The 27,353-nt window shown below is 33.3% G+C and overlaps 1 protein-coding gene across 3 annotated transcripts in view; it reads right to left on the minus strand.

The window, feature by feature from the left end:
* The window catches only part of BCKDHB (branched chain keto acid dehydrogenase E1 subunit beta), a 244,674-nt gene that overhangs the window by 59,638 nt on the left and 157,683 nt on the right, over positions 1-27,353 (minus strand). For all 3 annotated transcript variants that reach the window (XM_065543803.1, XM_065543802.1, XM_005552488.4), the window contains exon 9: positions 15,723-15,809. In XM_065543803.1, coding sequence (XP_065399875.1) covers positions 15,723-15,809 — 87 coding nt within the window. The remainder of the gene's footprint in view (positions 1-15,722; positions 15,810-27,353) is intronic.

The raw sequence follows: 27,353 nt of genomic DNA on the forward strand, positions 1-27,353 counted from the left end.
CATGAACAAAGACCAGGCAATGAAAATCAACCCTTAAGCCTCAGAGTAATATGTGAAAAGGCTGGGCATTTTCACACATATTTAAGAAAAAAAAATACACACACATATATATGGTATATATTGATATATACATATATGACTAACTTTTATTATATTACAAGTTAGTTTAAAAACCTTAAGACAAAGTACAGTAGGCTAGGCAGATTCTGCCTTAGGCAATCACATATTGCAGCATTATTTTATGAACAGAAGATCACTCAGGGGAGGGGTATCTACACAATTGGCAAACACTCATTATTCCAGTTTCTTTAGGAAGTCATGTCCTTATTTTAAATATACATGTTAAGTATATTTAAGGTCATATTTATTTGCTTCTAAATCCCTATTTTCTATGAGATCCTGATCTTGCCAAATGGGCTTCTCTCATCATATTTTTCAAAAACATAGACCCCAAAGTTGATGAATAGCATGACAGTATGTCATTAAACAAATTTTTATAGAATTTCAGGCCTTTAACAATATGATTTAATGAAAATAAAGTTTACTGAAATAATAAAATGAAATGCTTAACAATTCTCCCTAGATCCTTAATTCACTATTAAATAACAGTGTAATTTGCCCCTTTAGCAACTATTTGAAAACACCAAGCTTGTAAAACTTTAAAAGCTGTTATTAATAGAAAGGATCATTTTTTCACTTACTTGAGCAGCTAAAAAGCAAAAGGTATATTAAATCATATACTTATATTTTATCTTCATTTTGTGCATAATACTAACTACTAACACCCAATTTAGAAAAAACAAAAAAAAAGCTTTTCAGTTATTTAGGAGTCATTGATATTATCAAACTACTGATGATTACTTAATTTCCAACACAGCAAATTGAAGTCATTCAATGATTCTCAAGTAGTTTGTCACTAACTAAGAATAAATTATAGAAGTGAAGAAGAAGCAGTAGCTACTGGCGAAGAAACCTCAAATTTTTCTTTGACATTGAAAGGAGTTAACCGGCTTGCTTTAGGCGGAAAGTAAGGGAAGGGTCCCCAGCAAATCTCTGACCCATGTTTTGTGCAGATAAGGGAACTTGCACAGGGGGCTTGTCTAAACATACCCTCAGCAGACTAAGTGCCCACATGCGTCCAGGGAGAATGGGGTGGAGCCACCAGGAATTCCTACCTTATACAAACAGGGAACCCAGCCCCATCAACTTTTATATAAAAGTCCTCGCATTCAAAACTGGAAGGGAACAACCAGGAACCTCTTTTATAGGACCCCTCTCTTTGCTGAGAACTTTCCTTTTGCTTAATGAATTCTATTCCACTCACTCTCTGGTGTCTGCACCCCTAATTTTTCCTGGTTGTGAGACAAGAAACTGGACCTAGCTGAGCTCAAAGAGCAAAAATCCTGTATCAACATTACATTTAAAAAAATAATCACTGAACCAAGGAATAGCATTTATGTTCTTGATCTTTTTTTAAAGTTCTCAGACCTTAAGAGACCTAAATTTGACTTACAAAAATTGCTATACAGTCCTAACTCTATTATCACCAATCTCTTACTTAAATTTTAATTGCATACTATGGTGGCTGACATATTCCCATTAAGTAGCATGAAAACTACATAAGTGAACATTCTGGTTTACATCAAACAACCTCACTTTATGTCTGCTGACCCACTACAAAAGACAAAGTATATGGTCATCATTATTCCATTACAAGCTTGGGATCTCTCTGACTCTATGCAAGCTTCCTATTTAGGCAAGTAAATAAGAATTTAGGAGCTTGGTGGAAAAGAGAACAATGTTTTTAACAGCTGGATCAATAAGAAGTGGGTCTCATTTACCCACTCCCCATCAGTTCACCTCCCCCTTTGGCCTGACATGGAAGCTGAAACTATGGTCACTTACTGTATATTTCTGAACATTTCTTCTTGAAAGAAATGTATCGTAATACAGATGCCAGCTCTACTTGATAGACAGATGACCAAAGGCTGATGAACACCAATGCAAATGTAATAAAATCACACTTAAATGCTTGCCTTGTATATATCATAAAAAGATAAATATAGGTCATCATACTCTACTTCTGTGACACCAAAAAATAAACTTTTGCTAATGAAAACCTACACTAATAACAAAGGGCTTCAGACTCTATCTATGAAATACTTATCAATTTAAAAATGCTATACTGCTGGTTTCATAGTTGAAAGGCAAAACACTTTCAACGAACCAGTACCTGAGAAGCCCACCTATCCTCCCCACTAACTCAAAGGAATCATCCATATGTGTATAATAACAAATTCTATCCTCTCAGAAGACATTAACTTAAGGCTAAGAGTTTGTCCCTAAGAAAAATAATTAATTAGCTGGTAGTCAGTGAGTCAAACCTCTGGTTCTAAAGGAATCTTTTAATTTATATAATATGAAGTTGAAGTTAAAGATAATGCTGCTTTACATTATTAACTAAATGTGTCTTCATCAATAAACAAAATATTCTGTCCCAATTTTGAGTAACAAGGCAAGTAGTAAGAAAAGTCATACAAATGAATGTTTAAGTACTTAGCAAATCTCTTTAAATAGCATAACCAGCATTTCAAACTAAGACATTTGTTCTAAAGAGAAAAATTAAAATTGGGTTTACTCTAAGGAGAAGTTGTGTTTAAATGTTTTTTTCTAATTCTCACTTGTTTTTTTCCTTTAGTTTATATTTGGAGAAGAATATCTTTCTCAATTATGTGTTGTACTGATCCCCCAAATATCCTCTAGTAGCATCAGTAAAGCTACGGTTAGCTATGATATCCTTGGAGAAAATTAACAGCATAAGCAGAAAATCTGTATATCACACCTCATTTAATTACACTGTTTAAAAAAGTATCAATTTAAAAAAGTTAATTTATATATTCTTTAGGTTGAAAAGTTAATGTAGGGAGAATCAACATCCCTTACTACACACACACACACACACACACACACACACACACACACACACAGAGAGAGAGAGAGAGAGAGAGAGAGAGAGAGAGAGAGAGAGAGAGACTTATCCCTTATACTGATAGAAGATCCACTTTAAAAATGCATTTCGATGGTATTAAGCAATTTGACAGTATTTTTAATGAGTGTCGTCTTTGATCAACCCCAAGGGAGGAGAAAAAGACTTGCCTACATCAAACCTCATTCCCTTACTTTCATCTAATATTACAGGATACTTCTATTTTAGCCTACTAGGATGCAGAAAGCTTTCATAAGCACAAACTACCCAAAATGCTGCTTCGTTTGCCCATGATGGGACAAACATTACAGTTTTGTTGCAAAGGTCCACATGTTCACAAGACTGGCACAGAGGACACTGTCCGGAAAGTTGTTTGTTGTTTTTTAAAGTCAGAAAGGGAGAGCAGCAAGAGGGCAGGCAGGAAAGAGAAAAGATATCGTGGTTCTCTGAACAGATATAAGGGTATCCATGCTTACTACCAGGAGGATTTACCCATGCTACTGTGGCTCCCATGACTCAGTATATGTGTAGGTTAGTAAAGGTCCTATTTTTATAAAGTACATAGGTTTTATTAAAATGGAAACTGCATTTCATTTATTAGGTAAATTGATAACAGAATACATAATTAGGCATTCCATCATATTAGAAGACTATTTTATCAACATTTATGCAGTACTTCATTATTTTAATGTACTTGAACTGTGCATTGGATCTGCCACAGAAAAGCTGGTTTTAATAAAATTTAGAATTGTGTGATGTTGGAATATTACTCACAAAATACACTCAAGTTGTTCAGCCATGCACACTTAGGTAGAAATCTATGCCCAGAAAAGTTCATGGTTAAAAAATAAAGCATAAATTTTGTGTCAGAGTGCAGAGGCAGGAGATTCTTCAGTAATGAGCTGAAAAGGCAAGATTAAGTTTCAATTTTTTTAACTGCTAATATAAATTAGAGTTAACCATTGCTATTAAAAAAGAGACTAGTAGAACGAGAAGAAAAATGCAACACTTAAAAATACAGGCTATCTCAGAGAAAACATTGTCTGAGTGGTTCTGAAAGCACCCAATAATACAGGCCTGGTGACTATTTTATACTATTGCTTTTTGAAGCCCAGAATTTAAATCAATCCAGAAAAGAAATGAAAAAGTGTTACAATTAAGAGAGCAAACTAATCCTATCAAAAGATAGGAAATAACGAGGACTCGTTTTAAGCAATGGCAGGCACAATTACAAATGTGGATGATACAAATGTAGGTTTAGAAATGTTAGTCACCTCAAGGCATTTTTAAAAACATAAATATTTAGATCTCCTTTAAAGAATAGTCATGAATTATATATTTTTCAGCTAATAATTTTGATAAAGAAAAATAGACTCTGTGCCATCTGAAATATAAACTGTCTTAAACAGCAAATGCCATTATCTGATCCTCTAAAGGATTAAAACAAAAAAGTATGTCTCTTCAAATGAATCAAGAAGTAAAAATAAAGTCACTTCTTTAAGTTAACTTGAAAGAAAATGATCAAACATTCAAGATTTTCCAATCAAATGCAAATTTTCAGGTGTCTTGAAGACTCACATTAATATTGATAGATTTGAAAAATTAAAACAATTATCAATTAGGTGATTTTTGCTTATGACCTTCATTTTCAACTGCGAATTTTTTGCAGTAAGTGCTGCTTTTAACTTGTCTTAATTTTCACAAGTGTTTAACTTCAAATTGAGGAGAAAATGCATTAGCAGTAGTGAATCTCTATTTTAATGTCTATTTTAAACTCGACTATATTTTGGTGAGCTGTGAACTCATTCATGAAAATAGATAATGGCCCTCATAACAAAACACAAACGAATTTGATCTGTAAGTTTAATTACCCTAAATTACCAAACCAAAATGGGCTATCAACATCACCAACATTACTGCCTACAAAGGGCATGACAAAATGAGAAATTTAGTTCTGTCTCCAGGAGGCAGACCCATCCCATTACTGATTGTGAATGCAACGCTGACAAAACATGGCTAACATTTCTTGGCAAATTTAACATGTGTCTTCAATTTGGCTTAAAATGTTTTACAAGGTGGCCAAGAGAGTCAGCCAGGTTATGGATACAGTATCTGCTGTCTTTCATGTATAAAATTATAAAAAACCTTATTGTAGTTAGACAATTTTGAAGATAAGGCTGTACATTTTAAAATATACATACTGAAATACAATCATTTCATTTCAAATAAGAAAACAAAATATTTTAAATCCACTATAATTTTCTTTGAGGATACAACCATATTTTCAAGGATCACTGCACTGAATGGAAACTACAACTTTTAAGGTACTCAAACAACAACTAAAAGGGACCAAGTCATAGAAATCATTGTAACTTTTTAAATAAAGTAATGCTTTCCTTCAGAGAATCTATTTTATTAATTAATAGTCCATTCAGTCTACGAAACTTCGTTGGTAAATATGTAAATATAAATGTCTTAGCTTACTGGGGTGACAACAGAGAAAGAGTAGAGGAGCTTGGTATGAATGCACCTTTGAATTCAAGGGGGACTACCTATGACTACAGAAATACTAAGAATTGCATGAGAGAAACTGGGGCACTTATTACTCAGGGAGACGAAATATGATCTTTTTTCTGACTGGCTTAAATCCAGAAAGACTTCAAAAAGAATGATGGCAATTCATGATAAATTTAATACCAAAAAGAGGGATGGAAAATAAGCAATGAACCCAATGTTAGTATTAGTTACATGCTAGTAATGTCAGTCTCAGTACCATTAACTGATTAATACAGAAAAATTAAATAATCTGAATACCCCAATACAATGCTGATTTCACTTGTGTAATAAAAGCAATGAATCAAAATATGCCATACCTGTAGAAGACAGACACTAAAACCAAACCTTATGCAGTGAGGTGGCATTGGTTTTAAAATCATCCCACATCACAATCCTGAGTAAGTAACCACCATCACTATGAATGGTAAATCCCAAAACCTCAAATGCACATGATTAAGGAATTATGTCAAAATAAAATAATATGAAATCTTTGCAAAATAACTTTATAAGCAAAATGGGTTTTTTAATTTAAAACAACTAGGAAGATTTAAAAGAATAACCATGCCATGTGAGAGAAACATCTACATATAATAAAGCTTTTAATTATTAAAAAATTGATATATATATGTACATAAAAATGAAGAAACAATTAGAAAATATAAATCAATAAAAGACTTACAGTGCAAGTTTCTTTCCCTATGCCTAGATGTATGTATATATAAAGTTTTGTTTTTTCTTTTCATAACATTGAGCAAGTACCTGTAGGTTTGCATACAGGTGAGTTTTCATTTACTATTTTATTCATACAAATATTACAATGTTATCAACTACTCTTTCAATGATTTTGATAAATCCATAACATTCATCAAGTGGATAAATCATAACTTATTAAAATATATTCCTGTTGTTGTCATTAATAATGTGTCCCATATTTTCCTATCAAACGAACAACACTGAGAATAATACATATTTTTGTGTTTAATTCCTAAGTGAGGATTCCTAGAATTCCTGAGTCAAAGGAAATCTACACTTTGAAGAGTCTTGATATACATTCTCAATCTGATATCCTGGAAAAGTGAATCAACTTCTATTAATATATTCACTTTCTGCATCATCTCAGCAGAAAATATAATTCATTTTTAAGCAGTCCCACTCTTACAGGTAACAAACAATATTTCATTTTTAAAATTAGGATTTTATCAATAATAAGTGGCATATTTTTTCATGTTTGCTGGCTATAAATAGTTATAAAACTAATCTGTTTCTGACCCTTTAAATAAAGGTCCTATTAATTTCCATACTGACATTTAAGAATGCTTAATAGAGGACACATGTTAGTTTTCTGTCATGTGTTACAACATGTTCTCATCTGTCATTGTTTTTAAAATCATGCTTATTTTTGCCCTACAAAATTTCCATTTTATGCAAATATATTTCTCTGTGACAGTATGATTGAGTCTGTTGCCTTTTAACTTTCTGATTAAAAATGTCTTACCCATCCCAATATAAGTTATTCTCTACCTTTTCCTTTTAGGTTTAGTGGTTTTCTTTTCTTTTTCTAAGTTCATTTAGAGTTTATTAGGAAAATTGAAAAAAAAGGTCAGGTTTGACAGATGTTTAAAACCCGACTGCTAGATGGTTTGGAGGGGAAGGGAGAAAATGAGGACAGGGAGAGGGGTGGGGAGAAGAGGGAGAAGACAAGGAGGCTGCCAGAGAGGACTGCAAATTGAGGGAATGGCATTCTATGCCAAGTGAATAGCATTAAGAGATCAAACCTAGCTCTAATTACTTCATTCCCTTTCTTTCCTTGAAAGTCAAGTTTCTTGAAATGGTAGTCTATATTCATTGCTTCAAGTCTTCACTATTTACTCACTCACCAGTCTAAATGCTATCTGGCCTCCTGGCCACCCTTCTGTTTTCATCAGTCACCAGTGTCTTCCAGTTGCTACATGCAAGATAGGACTGTTAGTCTTTAGCTGACTTACATTCTGGAAGCATTTAATATTCTTGGCCATATATGCTATTGTCAAACTCTTCCACACTTGTCTTCTGTAATGGCGCTCTCCTACTCCCTTCCTTTTCTGTAGCCATTCCCTCTCACTCTGCTTCATAACTTCCTTTCTTTCTCTTAAATGTTGGTGTGGCTTCTTCTTCAACCCAGGTGGCTTCTGCTTCAGAAACTTTCCCTTCTTAAGATTATCTCTTCCTATGTGGCCCTATCTACAGCCATGAACTCCAGCCATCAGTGTATCAGTATAAGAGAATGAATCCTCACCCATTTCCTACACCTTAGATCCTCTCCTGAACTCCAGAAACACATTTTCATCCCCATTTCTGATACAAATCCTAAATGCACTCATTATCTTACACACACACACAAGCATAAACCTGTTATCCAATGATATTCTCCATCTCAGTGAAACTGCACCTCTATTCAAAAATCATCCAACCTAAAAATCAAACTATGCTTTACTCTGGACTTCTGTCTGCCTCTCCATCATCCACTTCAGTCCCTGCCCCACTCCTATCTGTCAGTCAGCAAGTCTTTCATTCAGATTCTCTCTCCTATCTGAAAAATTCACCTTTCTCTAACCTACTCCCATGTCCTTGGTGTAGAAGATGGTCAAATCTCACCTAGTTTAATCACATACAGTAATGAGTCACAAGGACAGGAATACATTCTGAGAAATGCATTAAACAATTTTGTGGTCGCACAAACATCACAGACTATACTTTCACAAACCTAGATGGTATATATATTTTTATTTATATACATATTTTTTCACATGGAAAACCAAATATCCCAGAACCTGCACTGAATATCAATCATTTCCCATACTTGATCTGCAATGTTCACATCAAGCACCATATTATCAGGTTTCTAATTATGTTCCACTATGATCTCATGGGACCAACATCTTTGGTCCATTGTTGACCAAAACGTTGTTTTGCAGTCTGTGACTAGCTTTTTAACAATTCTCTCTCACTCCTCCCCAGTGTATCCTCTACACAACTACCTAAGAGTTTTTCTAACTTTTAAATCTATATTAATCTCCTGCTTAAAATTCTTCACTTATATTCCTTTGCCTTAAATAATGATAGTAATATTTTCAGCTCCTGCTACTTCCTATCTGCCAAGAACTCCATAAGGTGTATTTTATATATATTATATGAGAAAACTGGAAGTTACATCTATGTGAGCTGGCTTTACTCTGTCATATCTATTTCCTCCACACAAAAACAAATTCTTTAATATTTAAGATTATTTAGGATCTAATTCCTACCTACTTGTCAACCCTTAACTTACGCTACAGACTCACATGCTAGTCTTCAACCACACAAAACCACTTTAATTCCTTCAATAGCAAATCCTTTGCCTGATTCCTTATTCATATAATTCATTCTGCCCGAAATACCCACCTACTTTCACTCCCAAGTTCATACTTGTCCTTCACAGGTTAACTTAGCTGCCACATCTGGGTTAAATGAGCAAGTATTTTATAATCCTATAGTTCTCTGAATATTTCCTTCTAACATGTACTATAATTACCTGTTTATCATCTCCTTCTTCTAATAGACTCTAAGTGTTTCTAAAACAAGGACAATTCTTAGAAGAAACACCCATATTAAGGCTATCCCCAGAATACTTAATAAAGAATGGTTACAAGAAATAATTTTCATTCAGGAAATAGCCAGTAGGCCAGTGTGATCAGCGTACTGGAGTCAAAAAGGGATGTGAGAAATAACACTGGAAGACTGGTTTGGGTAGATCAGGATCTTGAATGTAGACATAAAGATTTTTTTGCTATACTCAATAAGGATCCATTGGATGTTTTCAAACAGACAATGGACAAAATTCGATACGTGTTTTAAGAAAATAATGAATAGTAATTAGACAAGAGGTGAGCAGCTAGAGACAAAGATAAGGAGACAGTTTAGGATGGGTCCAGTGGCTCACGCCTGTAATCCCAGCACTTTGGTAAGAAGAGGCGGGAGAATCACTTGAGGTCAGGAGTTCGAGACCAGCCTGACCAACATGGTGAAACCCCTGTCTCTACTAAAAATACAAAAAAAATTAGCTGGACGTGGTGGCAGGTGCCTGTAATCACAGCTACTTGGGAGGCTGAGGCAGGAGAATCACCTGAACCCAGGAGGCAAAGGTTGCAGTGAGCCGAGATCGCACCACTGCACTCCAGCCTGGGTGATGGAGCCACAGCAAGACTCTGTCTCAAACAAACAAACAAACAAACAAACAAAACCCAAAAAAGGAGACAGTTTAAGAGGTCCAGAAAAAGTTGAAGAAAAATAGAGTTCATTTTTATATAAGCTGATTTCCATAAACTAGCAAATAACCATGTGTATATGCCTATCTTTTCTCATTGTTTCACATTCAAATTTTTCCAGATAAATCATTTTATTACACAATTTTTTTTATCTCTATCAAAATAAGCATAATGTTGGAATTTGGGGTCTAAAGCTCAACAGTAGGTCAAATCTTAAAAGTTTCAAATTTGAAGGTTTCACGAGTAACCATGCAAATGGTTGAGATATCCCAGGAAAGAATAGGGAAAGGCACTTTGGGAGGTCAAGGTGGGTGGATCACAAGGTCACGAGTTCAAGACCAGCTTGGCCAAGATGGTAAAAACCCGTCTCTACTAAAAATACAAAAATTAACTGGACATAGTGGCAGGTGCCTGTAATCCCAGCTACTCAGGAGGCTGACACAGGGAATTGCTTGAATCCGGGATGCAGAGGTTGCAGTGAGTCGAGATCGTGCCATTGCACTCCAGCCTGGGCGACAGACAGAGACTCCATCTCAAAAAAAAGAATGGGGAAAAGGTTGGTGGTGGAAACTTGGCTACATTTACAAGCAAAGGAGAAGATGACATGAAAGGAGACCAGGTGTGGTTAGGGCAAGGAGAAGAACCAACAGAGTATAACATGGATTTAACTACAAACAGTAATGAAGCAGCCCAATCCACAATATATTCCCCGAGGGATTTAGACTTTGGATGCTATCTGTGGTCACAGAAGCTGTTTACAGAATACCAAACAGGCTTCAGGAAGAAACTGCAATTTTAAAATGCCATCCTATATCCAAACACTCCACATTAAACTGTTTTTCTGATGCTCTGGCTTCATCTTTTAGTATAGAAGTATACTTCTGATTGTTTTATCTGTTGCTATTAGGAAAAGTTTTGTATCACTGGTAAATTTTTTGTTAATTGAGATTATAAAATTGCAGTAAACTACTCATCAAATTACTAATCTGATAGTTTTCTCTGATGACAATTTATCAGCATGGCAATTTTAATTAAACATGTTTTCCACAATGGTAAAAATTCAAGACCATATAGGACCTTTCCCCCTCTTTTCAGATTGATATCTTTAAACAGAGTGCTTGGAAATTTAGTAGTAATAAGTTTGTAAGAAAAAATCCTTCTCTATAAACTATCCTAACATGAAACACTAAGAAAAGCAAAAATTCCTTTAACTTGAAAGTTATTGAAACTCTTCTTTGACATAATGATTTGAGTAGGCCCTATAAAAATCCTTTGAAAGTATTAGAATCTAATAATCTTAAAAAATACATGTGTGGTATCCACAATTTCTGAGTTCTTATGCTAAAAAAAGAGACCGCACAGAAAGGATGTAACAATGGTATGGAAACTTACCATCCTCTCCAATTGGACTCTTTATTGCAGACTTATTGCTTCCATGTGATTAAAAAAAAAAAAAACTCGAATCTTTAAGCCAACCACATCCCTAAAATTTTTGGCACTCTTTTTAAGCACTGAATCCAAAGCAGGAGAAAAAAACAACAACTTTAAAAAAAATTATCACACAACTCTTATCAGACTCAGGATTTGTTTTTTCATTATGGAGGTGTGTTGGAAATTAATAATAAAGGCTGATTTGCAATTCTTAAAAAAATTTACTCTATTTAAACCAGCCAAAATGTCATAAATTATTTGGTCTTAATATTTAAATAAATAATAGCTATGTTGAACATTACATTCTAGAATATATAATTTGGGGGATATTAAAATGGATGAGGTTAATACTTTTGTACACTAAAGGCTTTCTTAAAAAAAATCTGTGGTTACATAAAGCTGAAGAATACAAGCATCAAATAAAATTAATTCATATAATTTTCTGAAACAATAAAATCTTTGCTTAAAATACACAATAAAAAGAACAATGAATTAGCTAAACTCTATAGTCATTGCACTTTTCCACAAATTAGGGTGCACAATTCATGACTGCCTAAAAGAAGCATTTTAAATTACAGTATGTGTCAAGTAAAAGAAAAGAATGAAAAAGTTCCCATACCCTAAAGTGAGAACAGATGGGAATGTAAGATTAGATAAGAAGAGAGAGTGAAGCTTTAGATGACTGACTAAGAAATCTTCCCCAGAGCAGGGCCAAATATACCAGACCTCAGTTTGTTCTGCCTTCCAGGTAATTTCCAAATTAAATCCAATAGAAATATAAAGCACTTGGTAGATGAGATGCACTGTTTTTATTTTTATAATCATTTATTTCTCTCTCTATATATAAGTTTTATGAAGAAACTTTAAATAAATAAGTTTAAAAAATATGTCTAATCAATATAGTCTTCTAATCACTTCTGTGAGTTTACCATTATTTCAAATTAAGACTGTTAACAATAAATTTCTGTAAAATAGTAAAATAAATAGGCTTACAAAAAAAGTAGCAGTCATGAAACAAACCTAAGATGTGGGCACTGAATTCCTTGCACAATGAAAGAGTCATCTGCCATAAACTAGAGTTTTGTAAATAAATTATGACTCCATCTTATATTTATTATTTTCATATTTGATCTGTACACTAAAATAAGCTTTAAACAGTAATGCCAATACTACTTCTTATAAAGAAGGTTCCTTTATTTGATATTTAATTTTATACAGCATAATATAATTTTTCTATTTAAAAATACCAATTATAAACTTAAAAGAATACTCTCCATAGTGCTGTATTCTCTTCAATATTTTTTATTTTAATCTAGGTAGTAACTTAAACTTTGAATAAAACAGCATAGTTCAGATTTTCAGGTGCTTTCAGATTTTAATGTATTTAAAAACAAGAATTTTACTATTAATATCCATTCTCTTAAAATACTTCAAAAGCAATTTTGTAGTATTAACCATGAGCTTTTAAAAAGCTACAGATATCTTCTATCAAAAATCGCCTGTGGAGCAAACTTTTTTTCATTTGCTTTGACATAAAACTTGCATTTGTTGAAACAACAATAACTTCATATTTTAATCAAAAGTACTCAAATTTATACATCATTCTCATCCACGATTTAAAATATCTTTTCCAAGACAACAATGAAAAAGTCGTCCGTGTACATTTTCTCTCCCGTCCCAGAAAGTTGGCTTTCAATATCTTAACCCTGTTTTATCTTTTTTAACCTTACAAAATATATCCCCAAAAAGAAATAGAGAAATATGAATCATGCTAAGTGGTGAAAGCAATTGTACCTCAAACTTAGGTGATTTCAGTTTAAACAACCCAAGGCATTGGTAATTTGATACAGGTTTCACTTATAATATGGAACAAGGCTTTCCATAGAGAGGAAGCTCAACACAGCATATTGCATAGTTGAACATCTGCATGAAAGATTTACGGAAAAGTATATTTTATTACTCAGATTACTCAAAATTATATGGAAAAATTATCAATGAAAAAGAAAAAAAAAATTCAAGTGTCCAGTTTTTTTTCTAATCTTCTTTATCATTAGATAAAAGCCGTAAGAGGCAAACATTTAGAGATATCATGCTCATTAAACTTTACTAAAATTCATCTTCTATACTTTCTATTTGTGCAAATAAAATCTGAATTAAGCAAAAACACTGCGTACATTTCAAATTTCTCATATTAATAAATCCAAACTCAAATTACCCAAAATATTAAATATAATTCCTCCATCAAATATTACAATATTGTCTTAAGTCATTCTGTGGTTAGCTGGTGAATAATTTTACCATGAACAACAGAACATTTTATAATGGGTCAAAAACTTCTATTATCATCCTCATGGAAAGCAGGGGATTTTGAATAAAGAGTGCATGTGCACACACTTAACATTTATTCAAGAGTCCTGTCTAATCCCAGATATTCCACTGTCTTTATAAAATGGGTAAGTCACAAACACTAGGGATGACACTCATCTGTAAAAAAGAATACAGTTGGTTTAGATCAATATTTCTCAGTCTATAGACTATGGACACCTGAGGATCTATGAACACATTCCTGGGAGTCTGAGAGAGTTACAAGATGTTTTGTTTTGGTGTTTTCATATTATTATATAAATATGATTATATTCTGATAATCTCACTGACAATTTTTGCAACTGATTATTATCACATAATTTCAGGATCTTATTTTGATATTATGTTTATGATATTTTATGTTAGTTATAGTGACTTTGTTTAATTCTTAATATACTATTTCTCAAACTGGGATTCACCAATGTATTCTTGGGGCGTGAGAGACATTTTCCATTAACATAAGACCACATATTATTTAAGACCAAGAGACACTAGATTAGATTATCTTTCTAATTCCATTTCAGTCTAAAAAATGCTGTATTAAATTGTAGTCTACCAATAACTTACAGAGATCAAATTTTAAAAGCACACTTAGGGAAAGTAAACTTCACAAGAGGAGTTATAGTATCTAATTCCAACTATGTTCTACTTGTTTTCCTTTTTAATTATAGGCAAATGAAACTTTTGAGATATCAATAAGCAGTGAACAAAATACAACAAGGCTATCAAAGTTTCAATTAGCAACAGCCACTATCCTTTCAAATGGTTTAGTACACTACATATTAAGTGCAAGTCAGAAAATCCAGTTTCTTTTTCCAGTTTTGCCTCTGGCTTGAAATGATTGCCCTAATCTTTGTATTATGCTACTCAATGTATAAAATACACAATAAATACTAGATACTCATGTTATATAATAATAATCAGTATGTTTTAAATTTTAATTGATACAGTAACTAGGAAAACAACAAATCTACAAAACTCAAATATTTGCTTTTCTTATTATCAGTGACTATATATAAATTGTAAATATAATTTTGTTTTTGAGACATAATTATGGATTACTTTGATCTAGTTTTTAAAACATTTATGTTTAAATTGGGTTCATCTAATTTACAAATACTTGTAATTTTGCAATTAGCACTTAAGATATTTCATTGGCAAAAATCATTGTTTACTGATTAAACATCTAAAACTAAAAACTTACCAATATCCACACATCATAATTCTATAACAACGTAGTAAGACATATACTCTTAAAGGAATTCGCTATTCGTGTATCTTAATAATTAAAACACCTTCACACCAGTAAAGGGAAGTAAAGTGTTTCCAAACTGCTAAGATATTCAGAATTTAAAATATATGCACCTTCCATTTCAAATATGGCCACTTAATTTTCAATTTAAAAATTAGGAAGAATGAAACTACCTTAAATTATCTTATACATGTCTATGATATAAATTTGAATACAGGTTTTAGGTAAAACTTGCCAGAAAGAGGTGTACAAAATTTTTTCCTGATATGCGGCATCCTAATGAGCTTTTTTTAAAAAAAAAGATAATTTTTTAAACAATTACTAAAGCATTTCCAATACCAGAGCATAATTTGAATAACTAAAATAAATAATTTTTTAAATTACTTATTAACTTTAAATTATTGACTTTTGAGAGATTCATTTTTAGAACGTGAAGGCTGTGAAAAATCTAAGATCAATTTCACAATCCCATAACAACCTCAAGTCATATAAACAGGGAATGGGAATAGATAAAAATTAAAAAGATTTTTCTTTTTCTGTTAACCTAGCAAATACAAGCAAAGTTAATTTAGAAGACTCCTTCCAAACTTTCTTCCCATAAAAAATTTTTCAGCTTTTACTATTTTAAGATATCTGTTCTAGAAGATTAATTAGACCATTAACTAACAAACAGAAAGTGTGGTCGGAATAAAAATGAAAAAAAAAATTTACTTATCACAGTATATGAAAGCATGCACTACATTTCCAGAAAGTGTATGCTTTCATATATTGTGATAAGTAATTTATTTTCTTCTGGAATTGGCATATGCAATTGCACAAGCATTGAAATCAGTTCCAAGAATTACCCTACCTGAACTGTAGAGCTGATTTCCGATGCAAAACCGCCTGTCAAGGGAGCCTCGTGACTGATTAGCAGTCGCCCTGTTTTGATCACAGACTGAAAGAGAAAAGGAAAACTTGTTGTTAAAAAGAATATCTATTTTATGTATATGATGGTAGTTTTAATTCAGTAATAAAAGTAAATTATATACATTCAATAAATAGTGTAAAAATCAGTAATTAAATTGTATGCCAATAAGTTACAATTCGCTTTTGACAGGTCATCTGATTTTTGTACTGTAAAAATTTTTTCAATATGGTTTATAATCCCAGTAGAAAAGAAAAATGAGATTTGTAATTCTATATATGCAATTAAAAATGCATACTCATTATTGTAAGATACATTTGTGTTATAAACTGAATTGCTATAGTTCATATTTTAATGTCAATATTTTTCTTCATGTTAAAGAGCGAAAGTTTTTTTTATTCATTTTGGGGCATGTTTGCTATAAATAACAATAACCTTAAGAAATACTGTTTTATGGAAAAGGAAAACACAAAAATAGTATGTGAAAGCTATAGCAAAGGAAAAATTTGGCAGTAAGAAATACCTGCAAAAGTAAATTCCCTCCATTAATGTGCTCTAAAATCTGGTTGATGATCACACTCTATTTTAAGGGTAAAATGTCACAAACAATTAAATTAGTATGTATTCTCAATAGTTGTTCAATGTGGTTGTCCACACTATGCATGATATACTCTGTACAATATTAAATAAAAAAGTATAACAATGATATCATAGCAGGATGCCAGCTGTGCTGGCAGGTAAAAACTATTAAAATCAACAGCAGGTTATTGCTTAAAATATGTTGAAAAATTATCACAGTATCAAAGAGAAACGGCAGTTTTGCCTTTCGATTTCTAACAATTTAAGATCACCTTTAATAAAATCTGTTACTATTTCATAAATATAAAATGAAATCTTTCAAGCAAAAATATGTATTGAAATAAAAGATTTCATTCATTCTAGGCAATTATAGTTCAGAATTTACAAAGTATGCAGCAGTTTCAGCTAGCATATGTTAAACCCCAAGATATGGCCAGTAGCCATGACAAAAATAAGTTACCGTATCTACTAGGTAAATAGTGACTGAAGAACATAAAATTTCATGAACACCTTAATGAACACCATTCACACTCCAGTGAAATGCTAACCTTAGGATATTTGCATTTGGCTTTCTATGACTGTGATTGATTATGCCATTTGTAAGAGTCACAAATTAAATTTCAACGTACAAAAATATAAAAAGACAAAAATATTCCACAATCACAAAACAACATATGTATTTTCAAAGGGTTTTCTAAAAGATGTCCTAACTTTAAGAATAAACAATAAAAAAAAAAAAAAAGATTTGACAATCAGATCATTCTTTTTTTTTTTTGAGATGGAGTCTCACTCTGTTGTTCAGGCTGGACTGCAGTGGCACCATGTCGGCTCACTGCAACCTCTGAATCAGACCATTCTTATAGCTCTGAAACTCAGAATTCAGCCAACATAAAAGTATCTAAGGATGACAGCCAAAATCCATCCAAGCTATCTGGCACATCTTAAATTTTGAGCAGCTAGAAATTAGAAAGTTCTATAAAAATGTTGTTACCCTAAAACCCTACACAACCAAATCGGTCCTTTTTGTCTGAGATCAGGCCTATCCAAAATCAAACGACAACCTTTAGAGTAATCCCTGAAAGCAAACAAGCAACCAGGGCAGGTGGCCTATGCAGATGGCCACAGAGTGGTGAAATCAAGCACAGATGACCAAGTACAAAAGCTTCCAACCTTTGAGGTTAATTCAACATGATTTGTAAGTAGATAAAATTCGGAGCCCTACTGAGTGCTCCTCAGCAGAGCAATGACTAAATAGACCAATATGCATCAGCATAGTAGAGTAATATGCAGCCATGAAAAAGACTCAGGACATGTAAAGAAACCCATGAAAAATTAACTGGCAAAATGAGCAAGTTGCAGGACAACATAATCTTACGCTTTGTGAAAAACAACCATCACAGCAGTGAGCACACCAAGCAACATATCTTTTCAACAAGTACATCTAGCCAACATGTATAAACAGTCCAGAAACCTTCATTCCAAAATATCCAAAATTGTTCTTCCCGAGCAATGTCAGTCAAGGAAATGTAGGAAAGAGAGTTTTACTTTTTGCTTTATGCATGTTTAGATCACTGACAGTATTCTAGTAAGTCTAAAATAAATAAAAATAAAGGGAAAGCCCTTGAATTAGTGCCAAAGATTTAAAAATACATGTTATTTTGTAGTTATAATCTTCTCAAAAAACATAATAACGTTTTTGTGATATCTTAGAACTAGCTTCAGAAGCAAGGGAATCCCGAGATCCAAACTCCAGCAGCAAACAGGCACACTAACAATGCAGGGAGCCAGTCTTCCCATCCCACTCTGTGTGATCTGCTCCAGGTCAGGACCATATCTAGCTCATCACTTGGCCCTCAAAGCCGTGAGATACTCGACAAAATGAGCAATAAATTATTGGCATCAGACAAGTTCAAGTTCTTCAACATCTCTGCGTGCGCATTACAAAAATTGTGTGTTCTCAGATGAGGAGTTATGCTGACAGATATGGAAATAATTCCAGAAATTTCTAAAACACCAAGAACTAGAGGAAAAATACAATAAAAGTAATCACACTTTAAGTTTGTGGAAATTGCCACTTGTCTACAAACAAGTGGAACAAAAATAGTGCAGCAAGAAGAGAAGAGCCAGAAGTAACAATCACAATCATAAACAATGATTGTCACAAAAATTGCTATGTGCTAGGCTCTGAGCTGAGTATTTTACATTTAATTACTTCACTTAATTTGGAAAGCACTTAAGATTCATTTTTGCTTCTTAAAAATCATTGCCAATGTCTACAAGTATTAAAATGTATTATGTCAAAATTCTGAAAATGCAAAAATTTAGAAGACTGATATTTTCAGACACATTCAATTAGCATATATTGAACTGTCTGAAAATAGTTCAATCATTTTGTGAGGTGTAGTAGAAATTTGTTATATGCTTTTTATCATTCACAATTTTAATTTGATAAAATTCCTGAAGATTGCTTTTCTATACTGATTTGGAAATTAAAACTGTTAGTATAGTGAAAATGAGACCTTTATAAATCTACAAAACAAGAAAATGTTACTCTTTCTATTCTTTCTATTTTAATTAGATATTCTGATTAAAGTACATATTTTTGTCCCCTTTAACAGGCTTTTAATGTTCACATATCTAGCCAAAATAATATGTAACTGTCAAGAAATTCCCCTAACCACATTTAGCATTTTGATGTACTTAGTAAAAATTAATAAAGTATATTTCAATGGAGATAGCCATTAACCTTTTTAAGATAAATAATTATAAATACAATACTAATAATTATTCTAAAAATATTTTCTTCCAAAGAAAATAAATTTTAAGGTTTTTAAATTTTCTTCTGAAATAAATTCATTTCATCACTTGAAACAAATTAAAAGTGTTTAAACAACTTTTCGGGGTGAAAGCTGAACCTATCAAAGCCAGGAAAGATCACGTAAGGCTGGATTTGCAAGTATCTACTTCTCCAATTTTTTACCACTAAGTACTATTCCTGGATTCCAGCCTATGGCAGATGGAGCACCAATGAGTTACGGGTGACAAATGGCATCAGAGAGAGCTAAGCCAATTGAAGATCAGGACTCTGAATAACTCAGGACACTCCTTGTCCTCTGCTACAAAACAAAAGGACTTTGTTTCCTGCAAAGGAACAAAAGATTTGTTCTAAAAGATTTGTCAAAAAAGCATTAAAAACAGTCCTGAAAAGCTCGCAGTTTTCTCACCACTTCAGTCATTCCGTCCAACAGAGCATTAGTGCCACACTATCACAATAGGAGCAATCAGAATCCCAACCCTGTACACATGGCATTGCCAAAGGCAGATATATCAAGGCATCCCTGTTCTGCTGCAACCCTGAACTTGTTTCTTGTTTGGCCACTCCATGACTTTTCCCCATTATCCATATTCTTTCTACCCAAACGTCTTTATGAATGGCCATAAATTAACCTATGCAGAATGTCTAGCACAGTGCTCTGAACATTGTAGACACTCAAGAAAAGTTAATTAGATAAAAACTCTATTAAAACAAATTGTTTAACTTTATTATGCATGTCCTCTTTTAATTTATTTATGCTATTGCATTCTTAGCACAATCCATTTTTAAGGTAGTTCAGAAGTATATACTTGACCACATCCCAGAACAATTTAATTATGAAGTAGCAGGCTCCAAACTGATGATATTTTAATGTAGTTTTAACAATAAGATATTTGTGGTAATAAGAGAGCTGCTAAGTTATACTCGGTTAAAATGATTGCACAGACTTTGACTGCCCAAACATTAGACATATGTTTTAGTGTATATAGCCTTTAAAGATTTTAACACAGTCCAACCAGGAAAACTGTTAAGTTGTCATTCTAGGAGAACTGATACAGATAGGCAAACCATAAAGTTTCCATATGCCTAAAAGTACAACACTGACATTTGAAAAGCAAAACGTTTATCATCTATCTATATTTTTTATTTTATTTTTTCCTCAAAATCTATAGCAAGATTGTTTCCATACAGACAATTCAACCTTACCTACACCAAGTACAGCAGCCTATTCTGTCTGCTGATAAGGTTTAAAAAAAAAAAAAAAAAGCAATATTTTGGATAGGCAACTTATAGCCCTTTTAATATTTTCCATCTGAAAATAAAGCTAATTGAAAGCAAAAGAAACACCAAAGCTGGTCTGTATCAGTTCCTTCTGAAATCAAGAGAACCTCATATGTGTAATGCAAACGTGTAAGTACAACTAATGGTAAAATCATAGCACATATACTTCGTTAATCAAGAACATATTATTTATACAATTTAGAATCATTAAGGATAGGATATTGATGAACTTCAAGTATCAATGCAAATGAATTAGACACATTTTTTGAGATGTTTTCTTGTTTTGTAGCCAAGAGCATGTAACAAGTTAGCCAGAAAAACCTCACAATTAATCACAGGTTAACAAATATATTAATATATGCCCAGTCATTTGTTAATCAGTATGACCTCCTCCACACATGACTGGCTGATATTCCACTGGAGAAATGCCAATGCTAAACAACAATAAAAAAACAGTCCCGAGTTTCAGAGAAAGTCCTGAAAACTCCATTTTGGCTAAGATGTTAGTGAGGGGGTTACACATATTTTAGTACTGTAGGAAAGTGTAAACCAAGAAAAATTAAATTGTCAGGGCTTTACCACCCATGTGGAAAAAGTACAAAAAGGAACAAGCAGAGCACAAAGACAATTGCATAAAGAGCTGAAAAATAAGCAAATCATGTTGACAAAGAAATAAAACATTCGGGAAATTTTTGTACATCCTCACTGGTTCTTTTTTTCCTCAATGATTTGTATAATCAGAACTGAAATACTGAAGAACCTAAGAAATCTGCTTTTGCAAAATTAAAAGTGGACACTTTCTGAAAGCTACTTCAAAATATTTCAGATAAACATGTTCCTGTCAGTCAATCAACCTTACCTTTCCAACTTGCTTTCTAATAGTCCCTCTATGCTCCAGGCATGTCAGTCCCCTCACAACTCTGTGAATGTGATCGATAGTTTTCCGCCTCAGACTTCCTTTTCCACATTGGCAGACATTCTATCCCTCCCTCAAGACCCATCTCACACAGCCCTTTCCCCTGGTCCCCCCAACCAGCTGGGCTTTCCCTTATATCAAACCCCATAGTACCTTTGCTTCTTTTTCTTGTCAGATTGTCTACGTACTAGTGACCATCTCCCAGTAGAATTTCAGGGAGCTGACAATGCAAAATATTATATGAAACCTAAAACCAGGTTACAAGAGCAAGAATCAAGTACAGTAATAAGGTGAAGGCAGCACACACTGCTGTACCTCTCTCTCTTAGGAAGACACACAATTTACCTCACACTACAGCACTGTATAGACATGTCTGACTAATCCTCCAATCTTACTCTAAATTACAAGTTTGAAGACAGAAACTCTTACTTATAATGCCTACTGCAGAACACAGCACATGGCAAATAGATATTACATTGAGCAAATTGTGCTGTTTGTATATTAGTAAAAGATAAACAGCTTAAAAAAGGACCTAAGTATCTTTGTTTCTTTGTTTTGAGGAATTTTTTTTTCATGGGGTGGGGTGGTGGTGTCTATATTATCTCCTTCAGCACTCCAAATCATTCAAGAGCATGAAATTCAGAACTATAAAATATTCTGTACCTAACTAGAATACCTAATACTTTGTATATGTGGCTGCTCAATAAATGTTGCTTATATTGATCCCCCAAAAAGCACACAGACACAGTAATTTACATGAATAACTCTTCAAGCCTGGAAGTTTCCAATGCCTTTCAAATCTTAGAGGGGACTAGTAACGTTATTAGGATGCTGAAAGAGAAGTCCTAAAACCTAAGCTGTAATCTTTCTAATTGTAATAGAGGACTACCCTGGGCCAACTCTCTCCACCTATTTTTTCTACTCCAAACTCGTTTTAGAATAAGGAGTTCGCAGTACAATAAATACATGCTTCTATGTACCTTTTTTAACATGCATGATTGTAACAAATACACAAACACTGAGTTGGTACTGAACACAAGTTTCCCGTTCCTATTGAAAAAAGGTCACCATGGTGGCAAAGGTATTGTACTGGACTAGTGGACATTTATTAGAGATGTAGTTAAACATGGGCAAATAGTAAACAAATGCTTTCAAAGTTTTTTGCCCCATTTCCCTGTCAGCTTAAACATCAAACAAAGCATAGCCAACTGTAGGTAGCAACAAAATTATTTCTCCCAAAACAATTTATTTCAAAGATTGAAGTAGCTGCTTGTCAGGTTGTTTTTGTATCTTCACTCTTACTTACCAGCTTTTAAAAACATTTTCATAAACTTATACCTTATCTCCACCTCAACACAATCTGTTTCTCTGAAGAAAAGAAATTATAACATGTGATTTGGCTATCAATACTGTTGACTTCCATGTCACAGAATTTTAGAAAACTGTTGAAAAGGACTACTAAAAAGCCAAGTTGTACTTTTGAAACACAATCAGGGTGCTGCATCTTCTACACTTTCTATCCTTACAAGACCCTTCCTGGCTCTTCCAGGCTTTTTCTTTGGAGTTGGCAATGGCAGGAGGCATTTGGAAGTACCACATAACTAAAGCCTTATTGTAAATATGCTTATGCTCTTCTAATAAATAAAAAAGAGAGAGTTCAAGAGCTACTGCACAGTATTTGGCAAATTTAGAACCACAAAGACTTTTGATGAACTTCAAATATCAATGCAAATGAATTAGACACATTTTTTGAGATGTTTTCTTGTTTTGTAGCCAAGTGCATGTAACAAGTTAGCCAGAAAAACCTCACAATTAATCACAGGTTAACAAATGTATTAATATATGCCTAGTCATTTGTTAATCAGCATGACCTCCTCCACACATGACTGGCTGATAGTCCACTGGGGAAATGCCAATGCTAAACAACAATAAAAAAACAGTCCCAACCACAAAGACCATTGTCAGTATCATTCCACTATATTTATCATTCATTCATTCCAGCAGTTTACCTTCATTCAAGTGATTACTTTGTTACCATGGTGTTAATGCATATTATATTGCTCCAAGTTTAGCATTCAGGTTATAATTACAAGCTGACTGAAAAATTCCATAAAGATAGTTTCGTTTTCCCATTTTAATCATTTTTAATTGTACGGTTCTGTGGCATTAAGTACATTCATGTTATTATACAACCATCATGACCATCCATCTCTAGTCCTTATCCATCTTCCCTAGTAAAACTCTGTAGCCACTAAACAATAACTCCTCATTCCCTCTTCCTCCAAGCCCTTGGTGTCATTCTACTTTCTGTCTCTATGAATCTGACTGGTTTAGAAACCTTATACAAATGGATTCATATAATATCTGCCATTTTGTGACTGTCTTATTTCACGTTGCATAATGTTTTCAAAGTTCATCTATGCTGTATCATGTGTCAAAATTTCCCTCCTTTGAAAACTGAGTAATATCCCACTGTATGTATATATCAGATTTTGTTTATACATTCATCTATCGATGGATGCGTAAGTTCCTTTTACCTTTTGGCTACTGTGAGTACTGCTGCTATGAACATAGGTGTACAAATATCTGTTTGAGTCCCTGCTTTCACTTCTTATGTATGTATACCCAGAAGTGGAATTGCTGGGTCATGCCATAACTGTTTAGTATTTTCAGAAACAGCCATACCAATTTCCACAGAGGCTACACCATTTTACATTCCCACCAACAGGGCACAAGAGATGCAATTTCTCCACATCTGTGCCAACACTTATTTTCTGTAGTTTTGACAGTAGCCATCCCAATGGGAATGAGGTGGTATCTCATTGTGATTGTGATTTGTATTTCCCTAATAATTAGTGGTATTGAGCAATTTTCAGGTGCTTAATGGCCATTGGCATCTTTTTTGGAGAAATGTCTATTTGAGTCCTTTCTCCATTTTTGAATCCCCCTGTTTTATGTTTTGCTGTTGATATAGTGTTTCAAAGGTGCTTAATATATCTAATTTCTTAAACTGGCCCCTTTGAGGATTGGAAAGAAAATCTTTTCAGAATATGATATTCCATATGGAAAAATATATAATCAAATCTCAATTGTTTACCATGTCCTCTTTCCTTAAAAAGCATCACATTCTGTTTTCCTCACCATCCTCCATTCTGAAAGAGATACAGGGAAAAATGTTCCTAACATCATCAATGTCACACATCCTCTGCCAGACAGCTTATCCACGACAGCACTCCTCTCCTGAAAAATCTTCAATGGTAAATCGGCTGGCTAATCAGAATCTTAGAGATAACTTATACATGGTAACAGCACCTATCATTCACTGCTATAGAAATAAAGGAGACAAGTTACACACTAGAGAACCTCTGAGCCTCATAGCTTTGCTCCATATTGTGCCAGTAATTAGGAGATAAATAATGCCAACTAAGAAAATTTTGAACATTAGTACAAACCAGAAAATCACTTTCATCATCTTATTTGAGTATTACATGCAATCTCTCAATTAACTTTTAATGTTGTATAAATTCCAAAGGACATCAGTTCATATTAAAACCACTTCTTGAGCCATATGTGCTAATACTGGGGAAGCAAAAACGAGTTAACCCAGGTACCTAAAGGGTTGTACTGTATGCTGCCACAATGCCCTAGGGCAAAGCATACCCAAGAAAGAAAGAATTTAAAGATTATTTTAAATAATAATAAGTAACAAGGAAAAGCATGATACTGGTATTAAAAATCAATTTACTTTTGTTAGAAACAAGTTTTCCTAGAATTTTAAATTTCAACTCCTTTTTCTTTTCTAAAATAATATTGAAAAATGAATTTTTCTCTTCTTAAAACAACAATTACTAATATCCTCTGTTTTCAATTCATAAGTCTCCACTTGGCAAGTTTTCTCAAGTGTTGACAACAGAGGGAAATACTATGTCTGGCCATCATAAGAGTTCCAAAGGGTAGAAACTGACATCATCCCTTGTACTCCCAGCATACCGTGAATAAGAAGAAAGTGACCCTAACCAAAACCAAGATTGTCAGCCAGTTACATTTTACACTGCTGTTTTAAGCACGTATCAAGGGTACAATTTTCCCTGAAGCCAGCTGGTTGTCTACCAAGGTCATGCTTCCCTAAGGAATGATCAAAAGTATAAACACTGCTACACTTCTGTATCACCATGGATAAATGGTCCTATTTTCTAAAACCTGGTCCAATTCTGTTGGAATAAATGAATTTTTGGCCCATTACGAAACAAAAATTATGTGTAGTTCATAATACACGGGCAAGGCTTAAAATCTTTCGGGTTTTTGGGTATGACTCAAAAAAGTGCTGGAGTAAAACTCAAAGGATATTTCAGCAAAAATTACACATATCTTTTTTAGTGTATATAACTAAAATGGCATAGAGAGAAATAAAATATATAACTTACGTGCTTTCATTAAATCCAAGATCACAGGGTTTAAATTATGTATTTAAGGTTTTAATGTGACAAGTGGATTCAGGAAAAGAATTCTTTAGCAGAAATAGTATTATTTGTCTGTAAAATATTCATTGATTATTTAATAGAGAAGGTAGGAATACAGAGGCACAGAAATTTATTGTGTTTTATTCATTTGTTTGTTTTGAGACAAGGTCTCGCTCTGTCACCCCCAATGGACAGCAGTGGCACAACAGAGGCACAGAAATCTTAAAGTCAAAAATTATATTATTGCTAATGGGGTATTAGTGAGAAGATACAATAATAATAGTTCTCCAGAAATACAATTTAATATTTAAAAATCAATTTTTATCTAGATTTAAATCCTTTTGTTCAGGGAAAAAGCTCAGTCATTTTCTTTCCTCATAATGCAGAAAAATATCAACAATCCATTCCTATTTGACTCATAATTCTTTATTCTGCAATGCCTTCACTGACAAGGACTATAACAGTAACATGTTGCTGTCTATTATACCAGAAGAAGTGAGATTTACTTATAATAGCTTAGGTTATGAATGATAGTATTTTACTTTTTTGAGGAGTGATCCAAGAAGATTTTGTGCTTGGCTTACTTTATCATAAAAAGTTGATCATTTTGCTATATTGTCTATGAATAAAATAACTAATTATTATAAAAAAGAAAACACCACTACTATACAAAGAAAATGTTCCATTGCTCTATTAATTTTTTAAAATAAGTTTAAAAATAAGGACAAAGTGGCATTTCACCCATTAATGTCACAAAGTAATTTAAATTTAAATTCTGACAAAGGTACATAGTTAAAATCTTCCTTACATTGCCATAGGCAATGTAAATTGGCATAAGTCTTTTGAGAAATATTTTGGGAATATATTTGTCAAAAGCTACTAAATGTTCAGATCCCTGAAATAAAGAATCTCAGTTCTGAGACTTGATTCTCAGAGGACTCCAAAAGATGTAAAATACCGGACTTCTGGTTTAAAATAGTCATATGTGTGTGCATGCGTATTTGTATGTTACCGGGGTCAAAAAAATTCAGAAAAATTTAAGAAACAGTTTCAGAGCCAGGGTATCATATTAAATACCCAAATACCATATTTGGTCATGGGCAAATTCCACTTAAAAGGACAAAGCACTTTAGAAATACTGCCTTTAAATCCCTTCCACAGCTACAATAGGTTGCATACTGCTTCACTAATTTCGTTTCATCTGCCTAATCTCTGCAGGCCCTTCAGTGTATGACCCCTAGCTCAGTGGCAGAAAAACAAGTGTAAAGCTGGCCACATAGGAGAAGACCTTACCTGTACAACAGAGCTTCTACACCAGAGATCAAGCTGGGAACTGCACGCTCTACCCTTTGGGTGGAAATCTGAGGAGATTCTCGCAGCAAACAAATTGAGAGCAGAATCAAAGCGAACCCCACACTCTGGTTATGGGCAAATGAGCCTGTACAAACTGATACAGCCCCATTCAAAGAATAGTAGAGGAAGAAAACATAGACTAAAGCTAATAGAGCCTACTGAAAAAAAAA

The sequence above is a fragment of the Macaca fascicularis genome, chromosome 4 (assembly GCF_037993035.2).
Source record: "Macaca fascicularis isolate 582-1 chromosome 4, T2T-MFA8v1.1".
NCBI classification, from domain to species: Eukaryota; Metazoa; Chordata; class Mammalia; order Primates; family Cercopithecidae; genus Macaca; species Macaca fascicularis.